Below are 16,218 nucleotides of genomic sequence, written 5' to 3'. Positions count from 1 at the left end.
CCTGGCAGTGCCCAAGGCCAGGTTGGACACTGGGGCTGGGAGCAGCCTGGGACAGCGGGAGGTGTCCCTGCCATGGCAGGGGTGGCACTGGAGGGACTTCAAGGTCCTTTCCCACCCAAACCAGTCTGGGATGCTTTGATTCTTCCCCTGGCATTAATCGGGATGGCTCTGCCATCAGGCTCGGATAGCTGCCAGCTGGGAACAGTGACAGTTTGTGTCCTCCTCGGAGTAAATCACAGCTTAATCCAGCCATGAGATGGTGTCAGCCAGCCATCATCTGAGCTGGGTGATACAGCAGGGCCTGTGCACTTTTACCTCTAAAGAAAGCACAAACCGACATCCTTTCTTTGGTTTTTCACAAAAAAAAATCCACACAAAACTATTGAATTTCACCAACACAAATACTGAGTTCAACAGCTTCGTCCTTCCTTGGAACGACAGAAGATAGCGTGGGTTTGTGATATAAGCAGTGAAATTTCTGTGGCTGAAATATTTTCTTTTAAATTTCAGAAAGAGACAGAGAGAGATGCTGAGCTGGGCGTCTCTGCCAGGTGATTTGTCCACCTTTCCCTCGTGAGAAAATGGCCCAGGAGATCTCACTTTAGGAAGGTAAGATCAGTCTCCCCTGTCCAGGTAAAGGGATTCTGCAATTTAGATGCAGTGTAAATTCAGGTGGTAACAGGTTACTCTCCATCCGGTCAGCCCTCCCTTGCTGCAATCTCCTGCTTTATCGATTCAATACCACATTTTCTTCCATGGCCAGCAATTGATTCTGCTTCAAAACCACAAACTCCAACACTTGTGTTCACCTCAGTGGCATTTGAAACAGTCTGTCTCTTGCAATAACACCTCGTTTGTAGCACTCCTGAAACACTCCTGACATCAATAGCACAGCTTTGTATCAGCATTTAAAACACTTGTAATGTAACCCACTAACCCCTGAATGGTGGATGTTAACAGAGTACTGCCACATTTATCAGGAATTCTGGGGATTAGGGAATCCGGGGATTCAGTGAAGCGCAGCTCTAACACCGAGGCTGCCCTGGGGTTGTTTGTCTTTGCTCCCTTTGTGGTTTGGGACCCCAAGAGATACATTTAATTAAAAGTATCCTGAGGGTTATCCTCTGCTTCTCCCCATGGACTGTAAACCCATCTGGTGAGTGTTAATTATGTTGGCAAGCAGTCGATTAAGCTCAATTGCCACATTCCTGTATCTCTTGCTGCAGTCCTGTATCCCAGACACTAACCTGTGGCTGAGGGATGACACCTCCCTCAGCAGAGCATTCCCAGCTGTTATCAGAGCTCAGTTTCAGTAAAAACATCACTAGTCAGGCCACCAAAAGTACAGTGAGTTTGGGTTTGTGTCTCTCCCTTCTTCAGATCACAGTTTCACACTCTTCAAAATATTAAATGCTAAATATTTATTTTCCAAGCCCTGTAAAACAAAGTTTTAAAAGTAAATTGCACAATTCCTGCAGCTGACCCCAAATGTGTGGAGGCTAGTGTGAAGCATTAGTAATGCTGTAGCAATCTGCATTTCCCTTACAAGCACCCTGTTAAAAACACACAGAGAGCTCTTTCAATGCACATTTTAGTCACCTCAGTCCTGTCTTAACCTCTCCCAAAACATATTTGATTAATTAAACTTCTACCAGGAGCATGGAGCAAGCCACAATTCCATAGGTTTTACCACAATCTTTTATTCAAAGTTTGGTTTCATTTGTCTCAGCAGAAAGACAAATAGAATTAAACAGACATGCAACATTGCCTGTGAAAAATGAAGCAGTTGTCCTTTATAGTGCAAGAGTGTAAAGCTTGATTTATTTACACATTTTAAGGTGAACAGGAGAACGTTGCAGGTAGGTAATTTTATACATTCAGCTGTGCTCCACAGAGTTAAGTTACACATAAAATACACACTGAGGATGTGTTAAGTGCTCTGGTGCATCGAGAAGCCACACAGGGTGGAGGCAGATGTCAGTTCACACTGGGTAAGAAAGCCAAGGGATGAACACAAGGAGCTGCTCCTTCACCAGAGTGCTGGAACAGCTCTGGTGCTGAGAAATCCCTTCCATTTGGAATCTGGGGGTGCTGGGCCATGTGCAGGGTCCTGCACGAGCCCTGACATTCACAGATCACAGCATGCTCTGCAACACTTAAATAATTTTCCACCCTGGACTGTGGCACAGGGCTCCTCTCCTTTAAAGCTTTCTGTGCTGCCCAGCTGTAAATACCTGCTGTAATCCCAGGCACAGCTACTGTCACCTCAGACTAACAAATATTCTGTGAAAAGCTCTGTCTGAGGGTGCAAAACCCTTCCTGTTTCAGTTTCTCTGGACTAGAAGGGAGGTGAGGAGTTTAATTCACTCCTGAAAGAGCCAGAAAGAACACATAAGTCCTTCAGTCAAGTTTAAACAAGATACTTGGTTTCTCTGGGCCCTGCTCATGCCTTTTCTTAGGATGAAGAGCAGAGAATAACATTTTTTGGAAGACTGGGAGAAAAAGCAAGAAAGAAGAGAATACATAAAATAAATAAAATCAAACAAAACCAACTCCATTTTAAGATTCCAGTGTTGAACAGCAGCAGCAAACAGGAGTGAGGTGCAGTCCCTCAGTCCTACCCCTACATCAGCCATGGAGCTGAGGCCCACGGCCCAAGGAACATCTCAGGCTCCGCTGCTGTGGCACAATAATCAAAAATATTGTGATTTATGTGCTGTGGAAACACACACCACATCCAGTGGAGGTCTTTGGCAGGAAGTTTCCAGAAGCAAACAAAGGGAGATTTCCCTGTGGCTGCAGGTAAAGGGAACTGTCATTATTAAGTAGAATTATTTGAGCACACAGAGACTGTGTAAATAAAACATGGTTATGTAAAGCTTTGGGGCAAGACTTGCCTTTAGAACATTTGGAAAGAAAGGGCCAAAGCCGCACAATAACACAAAAGCTCAGCTCGTGGCTGGGGGCAGTTTCACTCAGAGAAGGGCTGACAGACACCTGAGGGCTCCGTGCAGGGAGCAAGGTCAGAATTGAGGAGTTTACAGCAGAACCACCCCTGACCCAGGCCAGGGAGCAGCTCTGCCCATCTCTCAGGATGTCAGGGCCTGTGCTGAGGAGGAAAACCCACACCGGGCACTTCTGTGCTCCAGCCACCTGCTGAGGACTGGGAGCGCTGCAGTGTCACACACAGGACCGTCCCGATCTGGGTGTCAGCAGCCAAACATTTAGGCCCTTCTGATGAATTATTTCATACCACCTAATTAACCACAGAGAATACTGCCGTGGAACAAGTGGGTAGTGTAGCACAGCTTGTTTTAGACTCCGTGTTCTGTGGCTGCAGAACCAAGGGGTCAGAACAGGTTGATTAAAAGTGAAGAGATAAGGGAAGGCAGCGTTCCGTGCCCTTCCCATTCAGCCTCCCTGCACTGCTTCGTTCTGCATTGTTAATGAACAAAAGCTGCCCGTAAATTCACCAGCAATCGATGACCACATCCAAAGGCAGTAAATCAGTGTCACTGCACCCCAGCAAGATGAATGCTCTGGCAGCAGGAGCCCATTGACATCCTTATCTTGCTTCATCACAAACGAAGTATCAGGGTGAAAGGAAAGCTGTTATTTCTTGAGGTTCCCCAAGTTCCAGTGCAGGGGATGCCGGTGATAAGATCTGAATTGTGCCCAGCTGGTGAAGAAACCTGGGTACAGCCCCAGGGCACCTGCCCCGTGCAGGGGGAAGGTTAATTTCTCTAAGCTGCACAAAAATGCCAAAGCAATCCAAAGTACTCCCAGCTTGAATCGGTCTGCAGAGCTGGCAAAGCAAACAAATGCAAAGGAGCAATTCTGTTGTCATTTACAACAAGAACCTGGAATAATCATGTACAAGTTGGGAGTTGTTGGGAATTCCTGGCAACGGGAACAAAAACTGGCCGTGAGTCAATTTAACAAATAAAAATAAATAAATGCAGAAAGACACGGTTCCAAATCTAAGACAATCCCAAACTCCCTGGTATTGGGGGAATCACTTAAAATACACAGAACGTGAGCACTATTCCTTTCAAATAAAGTTCCAGGCTCCTGGAGATTCCACTGTGCAGACAGCCCAAGCCACACTGAGTGGTCTTAAAATTCAGTTTCCCAGCAGAGAACCCAAATTTTAGAGCAGCCAGTGCTATTGAAGTGCCAGGGTAAGCAGTGAAGGTTGTACTTTGTCCTCCTCACTTGACAGTTCCCCATTTTCCCCTGTGTCCATTCTCCCTCAGTATCAGCTCCTGGCCATCTCCTGGAAGCTGGAAAGATAAATATCAAAGTACACAAAGCTCCATTATCCTCACAGGCCTCAGTGAGTGCTGGGCTGAGCAACTTCTCTCCTCAGGTCATCCACAGTAGTAGACAAATATTGTTTTTCCTTTTCTTAAAAGAAAAAAAAGGGGAGGACCCCAGCTTAACATCACCTAAACTAAAACTTTTGAACTAAGGAACTTCAACACCTTTAAATAGTTGGGACCACTAAAGTTGGAAATCCTACCTCAATCAGAAAGAAAATAAATAAACATGACAAAGAATTCAGATTTTGTCTAGAAGTACATAAATTCCCCACCAGATTCTGTCTCTTCATTCTCATTTCTCCTTGTCCTCATCCTTTACAGTGCTCCCTCTGCACCATTTAATCCAACTTGAAGCTCCGGCTATGAAATCAGAAAACTGGAAAATAATCTTTGTTCTAAGCCGTATAATCCAGTGGTGCTCTAAAAACAACCCCCATCCTCAGTGTTTGTGTTCAACACCAGAACAGAAGTGCCCAAAATCCGTGGTTTGAAGGGATAAAGCGTTGACTCTCACCCATTCTGCTGCTCTAAAGACACAGAGAGTTCCAGTGTCGGTGCTCCAGAACAGTTCCATTTATTGCTGTGTCAGGGGAGCCCTGTGGTCACACCAGGATTTAGAGCCTTCCTGGAAATCTGTCACAGTCCTGTAAATGAAAGATTAAATCCTCTCCTCCTCTCTCTGTGAGCTGCTCCTGAAAACTTGTCTGGAGATAAAACCACTCCCAGCAGGGCTGAAAACTGCACAGTCACTTCTCTTGCACAGCATCTCCTCTCTCATCAGTTCCACAGTGCTGCACTCACCATTCCATCACTCCACACTCCCAGCCAGCAGAATTCCACGCAGCACTGGGATCTGCCTCCTGCCAAATGCTTTCAACCTCCCCACCAGAAAGAGTTGTTTATTTTAATAATCAGCCTGGAAAGTTCAGCTTGAAACTCTTCTCAAGGTCGGCTTTATGCTTGCTTCTACTTGAACAGGTAAATAAATAAAGGTCAGCCTCCTGAGGACTCTGATCAGTCCTTGAAGGTCACTCACTCCTTCTTGCTGTGCTCCAGCACCCTGTAGGGAGGGGCAGAGACTCCTCTGGGTCCGTGCTGCTCCTGCACGATGGGCAGCGTGGCTGGAGTGTAGATTTCTGGCATGCTGTCGTTGTTCTCCAGGGCGCCGTAGGAGAAAGAGGCTTTGAGGTCAGGCTGCACTGCAATCCCTTTGTCGTGCATGTTCTGCATGCCTGCAAGAGCAGAGGCGCAGATTAGGGACAAGAGCGCGTCTGTCCTGCTCTCTGTTCCGCCAGGAAATGAGGAGCCCCTGAGAGTCATCAGCCCCTCGGGTGTTAAATCAAAGGCAGGATGGGTTTGTGCCCAGCCCTGGAGCAGCTGATGGAGAAATAAACCAGCTGAGTGACGGATGGCTCTCACTTAATCCATCAAGTGCTGCAGATCTTTCACACAGCTCACCAGAGCTTAGCTGTGCTTCCCAAAGGAGATTTCTGCTTCTCTCCATCACTTCTGAGCCATCCCCAAAAATCAGTTCTTCCTGCTGGACCAATCCCAGTCCCCAGCCCAAGCTCAAACCCGTTCATATTCCCAGATAACAACGGCCTGGTGCACCCAGTCCTGAGCAGAGCAAAGCTGAGCCCTCCCTGTGCAGCCCCGGTCCCCAGGAGAGCCATGCAGCCCTGGTTACCTGGCATGGCGTCCATCGAGATGTAGGGCTCAAAGGGGACAGGCTTCTTCCTATTCCTCGTGATCAGGAAGACTCCCAGGAATGCTACGAGGCACCTGAGGGAGGAGAAGGCATCACTGAGATCCCTGGTGAGGCAGAGCACGGAATATCCCACGTGGCTCCACACGGAGTTCACACCTGCAGTTCAGGCACTGCCAAGTCAGAATTGCAGGGCACTGTCCAAACTGAGCCCCCCTGGGCAGCACTGGAACACCCCCAGCAACGAGCACAACTTCACCTTTTCTTCATCAAACACAGGGAGAGGTTTTTGTGTTAATTAATTAATTAACCTTGACTAACTGCAGGGGAAAGGAAGCATAGCAACATTTGGTTTTGCTTTGATGGAATTCCAGGATTTAGCAGCCTGACCTTTCCAAGGCTCCCTGTTAAACACACCAACAACCACAGATCTGGATTGTTACAGAGCGAGGTGCACTTCAGAACAATGATCTCCCAATTGTTTGGGTTTTTTTTCTCCTGTACTTATCTAAAAGTCATTTGAGAATGTCCCCTGATTATGGAGAGATAATTACACCAAAACATTGAGTTACACAGGAAATGTTTTACTGATCAGATCTGCATTGTGCCTTCTCCATGCTCTACAAACTCCAGAAGTCAGACACAGTTCAGGGAAGGTGCAAAATCTGAAATAAGGTTCTCAGAGAGGGTTTCTTTGGGTTATTTTACAATTCTTCCAGATTCATGAGCAGGCAGCTTGAAACCCAAGCCATATGCTCAGCACCCAAGCTGATCCCCAGGATTTAGTGATTAATTGTTGTGTAATTGTGCATTACCAAGGGTTACATGGTTTTTTCCAAACACAACACTGAGCTCCAAGGGCCACTCTCTGCTCTGAAATGCTTTCAGCCTGTTCTCTTCTCCAAGACAGTTTGTTCCTCCAACAGAGAGGTGTTTTTAAAACAGATTTGTGTTTTTAAAATTTGAGTCACATGAAGCAACAGTTTTCTGTCAAGGAAGCCTGGAGCACTTACCCCAGTGCAAACATACAAATGTGGAGAACATCTTCACCCATGAAATCCAGGTAAAATGTCGCTCCTTGAAAAGGAAATAATTCATTACATCTTCCCAATTCCACCTTCAGCCAGAACTCACATCAGCCAGGATTCCTATTTTTATAGCCAGCACCTTTGTTTATTTAATGATCTTAAAATAAGTGTCCTGATTTCTATTTTAACACAAATTATTGACAAACCTTTCCGAGTTTCACTACCAAAATAGTTCTGCTGGTGTCACTAACAGAGATGCAAGTGAACCTGTGCAGCATAAACAAGAGGGACTATTTTGGAATGATGAAACAAACTGGATTTAACTCCAAAAAGATTCAAACTCTTGAGCCCAAACAACAACAAACAGCTCCAACCTCTAGAAGCATCCTTGGTGGCAGCAGGACACATGTTCTGCCTCCTGCTCTTTACATTTTTAATGTAAAGAAAATAAAGTAAAAAATAAATAACAAGGAAACATTCTACCTGCACACCTAAGAACACATTGAATGAGGAGCAGTCTCAAACATAAATTCCCTGCACTTTAAACAAAATGACAGCACTGAACAGAAAATTTTAACACAGTCTAATGGGATAATTCACATTTTTAGAAAGAAAAAAAACCAAAAAAAACCAACAAAACAAACAAAGCCAGTGAAGATGAGAGATGACAAAAAATTAGAAGCCATCATATTGCTGAGTATTCTTCAGAAGGATTATTTTCCAAAATCTTTTGCCCTTTTTTTAGAAAGGTTTGTGCAGTTACCTGCTGAGATTGCTGCTGTGGTGGATAGGATGTAGCCAATGCTGGAGATCTGAGCTGAGTCATAGAGCTGGGAGGCTTGAGCTAAAAACCTGCAACACAATCACAGGCAACAGGGGCTGATTGGGAAGCATCCTTTTTTTGGAAACACCTTTCAAAAGCGAGGCATAAATTTAAGGAAATTCATTCTTTTTCTCACTGGACAGCAGCAGCAGCAAGCCTTGGAATGAATAAAGAGGACAGAATAGGAAGGTTTGTGGCTGCACTGAAATTACTGCCCCAGCCTCAGGGCCAGAGTGTCCCTCATATTTTGAGAAGCCTTTTTTCCCTGCTGCTACCAGCTTTTTATGTTATTGCAAGTACAAAGGGAAAGAAACCCTAAAAATAGACACACTATCAACAACACTGATCCTGCACTTTGATTTTATCCAGTGCACAGACACTGCATTTGATTGGCCACCATTTCAGTCCTAGAACTGTTTGGCAAATACTTGAATGGTGGCATTAAAATCACCTGGCAGTGCCACTTTGTGGAAAAGCAGAGACCACCCAGGCTCCTGGGACAGAGCACAGGAAAGAATGGATAATTCTAAATTTTAAGAGGCATTTTTGGCACGGTAACAAACAGCTCCCGACCCACAGCCCACACAGTTCCAGACAAAGAGAAGAGTCCTTACGTGGCCTGGTAGATGGCAGTGGCAATCATGCACACCAACATAATGTAGAAGATGGGGGAGTCCAGCTGCAGGGTTCCCTGGATGGACACCAGGATCATCCCAGCCACGGCCTTCACTGTCACCACGGTCATGGAGCCTGCGGGGACACCACACCGCGCTGAAAACAGCCCCAACAGCCCCCAGACCTGCCCCTCCTCCTGCCAGCCCAAAGGAGGGATGCAAAGTGCCTCTTTGCCACCAGCTCTGCCCGTTTTATGCCCCACAAACCCACCGCAGCAGGCTCCAGTAAATCACTGAACCCTTCTCTGTCAATGTGCACAGAACTGGCAGCGTTGACTGGATCTGTCGGTGTTGTGCAGTTACATGATGGGAGGACACAATTTTCCATTTGGTTTGGTTAATAAAGCCAAGGAAGTCTCCAAAACAAGAATCAAGAAGAGCTTTCCTTTCTTCAAAGTTGGGCCATTCAGAATTTAGGGCAGTTTCTCGGTAATTCACGGAGCCTCTGAGGCACCATTGAAATCCAGCCCCAACCAGCTCAAAAAACCAAAAAGAAGAGACACTGCAGGAACTGAATGTGCATAAACAGCAAAAATTGAGGGCTGTGACACAGATTTCAGCATGGCAGACTTGCTATTACTCATCTTTTTAATTAATCGATTACAGTTTCTATTTTAAAAAATTATTAAATCCAAAGTCACTACAGAATCCCACAGTGTGGCATCAGAATCATCAGGGACTCAGTTTCACAGGGACAAGCTGGGGGGGCAGAGGATTCCTCATTTCTTTAACCACACAGCAAATCTGAACAGAGCTAAGACAATTCTTGTAGGCCAAATCCTCTCTTTCAGCCACTGGCTCAGCTCTCCTTATGCACTGAACGCCACCCTCTGCGTGCCCAGGTTAAAGTAAGAACGCTAATAAATAACCTGCACCTTCTGTGCTAGGCAGATTATTTGTCTGATGGGGAATAAGCCTTAATTGTTCAAAGGTCTTCTGCAAAGATCCTAAACATCAGCTTTAGGAACATTTCTGGAGGAAATTAGTGCATTTCATGGCATTAATTAAATCAGTATAATCCCCTGCATGCCTCAATTTACTGTTGAAAGATCTTACGAGTCCATATCAACTTACCCAGCAAAGCCACCAGCAGGAGAATAATGACAATGTAGTTTGCATTTCTCTCCTTGTAAAAGTACAGGAGCAGACAGAAAACAATGATCTCCACAAGCTACAAGAGAGAAATGAGAATATTAGAGATGTAGAACTCATGGGGGTGGCAGTAAATGAGGTTCTGAGCATTAGAATCAAACATTCAAATAGGGCAAATCAAAAGGCAATGGGGATCCCACACAATTATACACCAAATTCAGCATCATCTTAGGTTCCAGTTAGAGGAGATATTCAGCAGCTTCTCGCAGAGCAGGAAACACGAGGCACTTTTGGTGTTGGATTTATGGTAAAGCAGCTGATCAAACAGTCCTGACTGAATATTCACAGGAGAGGTCTGTCTGCTTTCTGCAGTGAGCTTCCACGAGTGATCCCTGGGGCAATGGCCAAGATCATCTTCATTAAAACATTAAAACACAAATTTCATGGGATTTTCAAGAATTGATTTGTGGGCCCAGAGAAAGTCAGTGTGGAAAAACCCCAGATTCAGGCACCAGTAAATTTTCAGTCAGAGACATTTAATCCTACAGAATTCAGAGAAACAAAAGGAGCCGTGCATGAGCCTGACACCTGGAAAAGTTGTCCCAGGTTCATGAGCAAACACAAGGAACACTGGCAGCAACCAGAAGGAAAAAGAATGCTGGAAATGAAACTCCCCCCAGCAGAAAAGCAGCCCACCCTCCACAGCCCCTCACCATGTAGAGCAGGAATGGCCAGCTCACTAAATGCCTGGTGATGTTCTCTGCTGTCATCTTCTCGTGGCTGTTGGGTCCAAATGTCACCAGCAGGTAAGTGCCAACGACTGCCAGGCCACAGCCTACAAAGGACAGCACGTAGCGCCCTTGGGCAGGCACAGGAACAGGAGAGGACAGCGTTAAGGATGGAGTGGGACACATGGAATTCATCAGCTCATCCCACCAGACCATCAGTGACATGGTGGATGTTCCTCTGGGCAACTCCTGGTGCCCTCCCTGCCCCACCTCCAAAATATTGCAGCCACTGGGGCAGTGGGGGCGTGGAGCTGAGACACAGTTGGTACCCGGTGGCATCTGCTAAATAAATAAAGCTACAAGATCCAGCTCTGGGTCTGATCCTGCCTGGCACTGCCCACAGCCCTCTTCCCACTTCTGCAAACATCTCCATGTTTATGGAATTCAGCTCATTCCCTTGTGCCTGTGCTGTTGCAGTATCAGGGCTGCAGCTTCAGCCTGTTTCTAAATTCTGTGAGGTTCAGGGGATTTGGCACAAGCTGGGAAAAAAGCCATCCATTTGTAATAAACAGTGCATGAGATGACACATTTCATCCAGGAGGTGCTAATGAGACCTTGCCATCCCTGTAATTATAATTCCTGAGGGACTGTGCTGTGTGTGATGAATTGTAAACACAGAGGAAAAATAACTGTGGAACTTACTCAAAAATTCCTTGGGCTTCCATTTTTCTTTAATAAATATAATTCCTATGATTGCACTAGCTATAAAAAAAAAAAAAAAAGAAAGAAAGAAAGGGAGAGAGAAACAGTGAATTGTGGAGTCAGGAATCTCCCACTGGACACTCCCAGGCTGTTTCCTCCTTACCCACAACAGAGACCGCACTGAGGGGCACAATCAGGGAGAGAGGAGCAAAGGCGTAGGAGGAAAACACTCCCAGTTCTCCCAGGACCAGCAGCAACAATCCACTCCACCAGGTCTTGGTTCTGAAGTAGGCCCGGGGGTCTTTGGAGCCTGCCAGCCTGATGTGGCTGTATTTCTAGGCAAGAAGACAGAAACCAAGCAGCTTTGTCATGAGGGATTGCTTACTTCGATGCAGGATGAGTGTTTGCTTCGGGACACCCACCTGGAGGTTGAGGGCAATGCTGCTGACAAGGTGCCCAAAAATAGCCAGAAGTGCCCCAATCAAGTTCTCCTGCAAAAACAAAGGGAACACACAATTATTAAACTCAACCAAGGAACTCTGAGGGGTTTGCACACTCTGGAGGAAAGCAGACTTTAAAAAGCATTCCTGAATCATGGAATAGCCTGGCTTGGAAGGGACCTTTAAAGGTCATCTGGTCCAACACCCACACATCAATAAAACCTGTTTATCTTCCTCCCTTCCTACCCATTGGGGCTGTGGCTGTGCTCCAGACTGTGAACTCAGCTGCAAGGTAAGACTCAACAGCCACTTTCTCCAAGAGACTTCAATCAATTTGCAGTTTTTCAGAGAGGAGGAAGATAAGGCTAGAAAATCCCCACACCATCACTCACTCTGCCCTTTGAAAAACTCATTTATGAGGATTTTATTGCCCTGGAATTTGACAGAGAATGGATCAGGAATCTCTGCTTCCCAATTACTTTGCTCTTCTCCACTTGTGACAGTGGCTGGTTCAGTCATTAATTCAGCCCATATGATGAGGCAGCCCAAATATCACAGATTTCAATCTGCTTTTTGTATAAACCAGTTATTCCCAAAGTCACAGGAGACTTCTAACAGCTCCCAGCCAGTTCCCAACCTCTTCCACACTGGCATTTGCAGCTCAGCAACAATTCTCACGCTCTAAAGATGGAATTTGAAATAAAGAAAGGATGTAAAGCAGGCTGAGTCACAAAGGAGATGCAGAGGAGGACTGAAGAGAAGAGCCTGAGGCCACCAAAGATTTGTATGCTCCCAAAACTGCCTAAATCTCATTAAATGTCATTAGCACCGTTCCTTCAGCCCAGTCCCTACTTGGATTGATTTGGGATAACCCAGCTCACATTCAGATGTGAATATGAATAAATGGACAAATCTTAATTTTCTCATACACAGAAGAACTTCCAGACTTCAAATTCTTAGCAGCAGAACAAAAGCTTCTTTTATCATAATGCACAAAAATAAGATTCACCCAAAGAGCTTCACTCAGAGCCACCCGAGAGAGGTTCCCAGGACAGGCAGGGAAGGTGGCAGGAGGAGGATGTCACTGTGTGACCACACTGCAGAGTTCTCTGGGCTGTGACAGCCTCAGGCCAGCTTCTACAAGGGCCCAGGACTGTGACCTCAAATGAAAAAAAAAAGTCCTTTTGGCTGAGATTTTCTGAGCACCTTCAGAATCAGGGATTGAGAGGGAATTTGTCTGTTTCCAACTGGAGAACAAGGAGGAATTCCAGCCCCATGTCCCACCCAGCTGCAGCCTCAATGCTCAACACCTGAAAACACAGAGCAAACCAGAACCTCTGCTCTGTTACTGCTGCATGGCTCAGGCTGAAAAGGCACCTGTCAGAATCACTGCACCCAAACACCTCCACACCTTCCTCAGCTCCTCTGCTCTGCTGACACAGAATTTCTCCCCTTCTCTCACCATGCACAGGATGTGATATGCCAGGAATGGCTGAACACAAAGAGGGAGCCCTTTCTGCAGAAAATAACCCCAAAGCAGCATCATTAGGAGCTCATTCCAATAATCAGGGCCTTCTGGGGATGGAAATTCCCCAATGGGGCGAGAAGCTGACCTTGTAGGAGAAGGAGTCTGTGTGTGGCTGCACAGAAACCGCTGCTGTGGCCAACGGGAGCTGCTGAAGCTGCAGACTGGGGCTGTTTCCTCCTTCCATTTTGGGGTTTTTTTTGGCTTTTCAGCCTCCTTGATACTGGAGCTTCTCTTTAAAGAAGAAACTAGGACGCTACTGGAACCAGCTTATGGTATCGCTCCCTGCCATCCATCCTGTTCCCTTGGGCGAGCTCGGGGGAGCACAAACGAGTCCTGCTGCTTCCCTTGCCCTGCCCTGCCTCAGGGTGGGCACCACAGGCACGAAGGGGGCTGCATGAGCCACTCTTTCCAGCCGGTCAGTGAAGCAGCAGGGTTATGTTCCCTCAGGATGAATCTAAGAGGAGAAAAAAGAAATAAAACCAAATAATTAGATCAAATAAATCAGTGGTGCAAAACCTGCAGTGAAGGATAGGCCACGGAAACGCCCCCGGAATCAAACTCACAGCTGCACATAAAACAGGAAAAGCAGATTTTAAATGTCTTCTTAGAAAGCCCTGGGCAGAAACTCACAGAGACTTTGCTTTACAACCTCTTGCGAACTGGCTGGGCCCCAGCGGTGACACACTCAGCTGGCATTTAACAGCATCACAAAGCCTCCCAAGTCCTCCAAGCTCTGCTTTTCATTTCCCTCCTCCCTGAAGCTCCAGTTGTTTCGGGAGCAGCGCTCCGTGAGTCAGCCGGTCCCCACGTGCGGGGCATGACAGCGCTGCTGTGTCTGCAAGCAGAGGTCAGCGCCGGGGAATCCCTGCCGGCAGCCTGCATTCCTCGGAGCCCCAATTCCTCCAGCCAAACTCCCTGGAGGAGTCCGGACAGCTCCCCGCCAGAGCGCTCAGGCAGCAGCAGCAGCGCTGCCCTGGCTGAAGGGGATCAGGGCAGGGGGAGAGCCCCGCAGGGCTCGCTCGGCCCGCCCGGGATGGCGCAGCCCGAGCAGCCCCGGCCCGAGTCCCGGGCACCGCCTGCGGCAGCGGAACCCGTCCCACGCCTCGGGCACCCGAAACTGCCGGGCAGCCCCAGCGCGGGCACAGCGGCCGTGAAAGGGCAAACCGAGCCATGTGCGAGGGGACGGGGCAGCAAATCCCGCTCCCATCGTGAGCGATGCGCGCCCGGACACCCCCGGGCCGGGACACGGGGTGTTCGCAACAAACCTGCGGCGCGCCGGCCCCGCACCTGCCCGTCCCCTGCCCCTCGAGAGCAGCCCCGCCGCTCACCTGTCCGGCACCTGTCCGGCCCCGCCGCTCACCGGCCCCGCCGCTGACCCCAGCGCGGCCCCGGCCTCCAGCTCCGGGTCCCGGTCGAGCGCCGCCGCCGCTTCCTGCCCGGCGCATCCAATTGGTGTCCAGCGCTGTCAATCAAAGCCGGCCCGAAGGTGGGGCCGAGGATTGGCTGTCACGGGAGACGGGGTCGGGCCCAGCCTATGGGCGCAGGGCTCTGAGGGGCCGGGCGGAAGAAGCCGCGTTCCGCCGCTCGGTTGGGGCGGGCCCAGCCCGGAGCTCCGGGGCGCTCCCCCGGCTCAGAGCGGCAGGGAGCGCCGCGGCCCCGCGCTTTTTCCCGGAGGCACCTCGCTTTGCCCCGGTGGGCCCCGTCCCTCCCGCCCTCCCCGGTGCGCGCGGCTCTAGCTGGCGCGAGGGAGCCACCTTAAACCGGCCGGTGTGGCGCAGAGAACTCGTCTGTGATTGGGCGCCTGCCGCAATTCTCAAAGTAACAGGCACGGTTATTGGAGGAGAGCTGAGGCGGCTGTTGTCTCGGCAACCGGGTGTCCGCGTTCCCGGTGCCGCCGAGGGTCGGGGATGCACCGGCAGGAACGGGCAGGGAGCGGCAGGTACGGGCGGTACAGGCCGCACACCTCACCTGGGCGGGGTCGGGGGTCTCCCCGCTTCTCCCCGGTTCCCGCCATTCCCAGCGCGCCGCCTCGCCTGAGGCGACTTCCGGTGGCGCCCTCCAGGGCCTCACCTGAGGCGTTACCTGCGGCGTTACCTCATCCCTCACCTGGGCTCCTCTCGCCCCGAGCCATCGCCGTGAGTTCTCTCAAAGGACACAGCGAAAGCCATGGCTGACCTGGGGCAGCTCTGGAGCCTCGGCCCTGCTGCACGTTCGGAGCTGGGACTGAACTTAGAAACAAAATCGCGGCTCTGCCCTGAGTGGTGACACCGGAGGTGTGGGCTGTGAGCGGATCCCTGCCATCCCAGCTTTCCAGGGATGCTGTGGAGCACGAGGTACCTCAAGCAGAACAGCACCACTCGGTGCTATGTCCCGAAAATAAACAGCACTTACCTCAGTTGAGTGCAGGGCTGAAGGGTGAAAACCTCAACCACGTCAAAGTTTTTCACTCAAAGCACAGCCAGGGTTTGTTACTGGAGCAAATCAAGGGATATCTGGAACTATTTATAGCCACAGTGGGTTAGAGATGTTCCACGTGAGACAGAGAAAATAAAGCAAGGGTGCCTGGCAAGAGCACACGATATTAACAGAGAACTCTTCTTTAAAAGCACCAGTCTGTCACATATTAGTTTCAAGTCCCCCAGCAGATCAATCTTCTCTCTGGCCCCAGTGGACCTCTAAATTCCTCCTTTAGGGCTCGGGTCACCGTCATGCCCACCTGGTACTGATTATCTACGCATTCTTTGGGCCCCAAAACGGAAACATGATATAGGAGATGGCCAAAGGAACAACAGAGCATGCGCAAGGAGACAAGTTGAAAAGTTCAACTCAGAGGATGACTATGTGCTTCATCCCCAAAGACCCCCGACGACCACCGAAGTGATCAATAAGGAGCAGTGCGCAGCCTCAAATAGGCGTGGAACTAATTTTAATACGAAGCGGGGACAGGCGGGGTTAGGAAATAAATATGTATTAGGCGTATCATGTAACCCTAGTTTGTAGAGATAAAAAGGGAGAAACAAAGCTCCCAGGTGTGCATGTCTTTGAGGAGTTATCCCCATGCACCTCAGCGCTGAATAAATTCATACCTACTCTCATAACCACTCTGTGAGTTATAGAGTCTTCTCTCCGCACATCATTTTGGCGAGCCAGGCAGGAGAATCTCTGTCCGGCTGTGG

General features: G+C 48.7%; 1 protein-coding gene across 7 annotated transcripts; it reads right to left on the bottom strand.

Moving 5' to 3' along the window:
* Positions 1 to 1,680: 1,680 nt before the first annotated feature.
* NIPAL3 (NIPA like domain containing 3) lies at positions 1,681 to 15,764 on the bottom strand. Of its 7 annotated transcripts, XR_005704015.2 has the most exons (13): positions 14,371 to 14,603; positions 13,128 to 13,496; positions 11,497 to 11,565; positions 11,238 to 11,409; positions 11,075 to 11,134; positions 10,358 to 10,503; positions 9,627 to 9,723; positions 8,493 to 8,628; positions 7,819 to 7,907; positions 7,041 to 7,104; positions 6,010 to 6,104; positions 4,837 to 5,554; positions 1,681 to 4,283 (listed from the first exon to the last, which is right to left on the bottom strand). XR_005704015.2 is itself a non-coding variant. In XM_040086063.2 (12 exons), exons 2-12 carry the CDS (start codon positions 13,224 to 13,226, stop codon positions 5,355 to 5,357), a joined length of 1,227 nt encoding a protein of 408 aa, XP_039941997.1. In that variant the 5' UTR covers positions 13,227 to 13,496; positions 15,434 to 15,764; the 3' UTR covers positions 1,681 to 5,354. The 7 variants fall into 7 exon arrangements, 6 of the variants coding, with proteins under 6 accessions (XP_039941997.1, XP_058279539.1, XP_039941995.1 ...); XM_040086063.2 differs by lacking the exon at positions 14,371 to 14,603 and adding an exon at positions 15,434 to 15,764 and having other exon boundaries at positions 1,681 to 5,554; XM_058423556.1 differs by lacking the exon at positions 14,371 to 14,603 and adding an exon at positions 15,011 to 15,030 and having other exon boundaries at positions 1,681 to 5,554.
* Between the last annotated feature and the right edge of the window lie 454 nt (positions 15,765 to 16,218).

The sequence above is a fragment of the Hirundo rustica genome, chromosome 25 (genome assembly GCF_015227805.2).
Source record: "Hirundo rustica isolate bHirRus1 chromosome 25, bHirRus1.pri.v3, whole genome shotgun sequence".
Classification (NCBI taxonomy): domain Eukaryota; kingdom Metazoa; phylum Chordata; class Aves; order Passeriformes; family Hirundinidae; genus Hirundo; species Hirundo rustica.
This window is presented reverse-complemented; position numbering and strand designations above follow the sequence as displayed.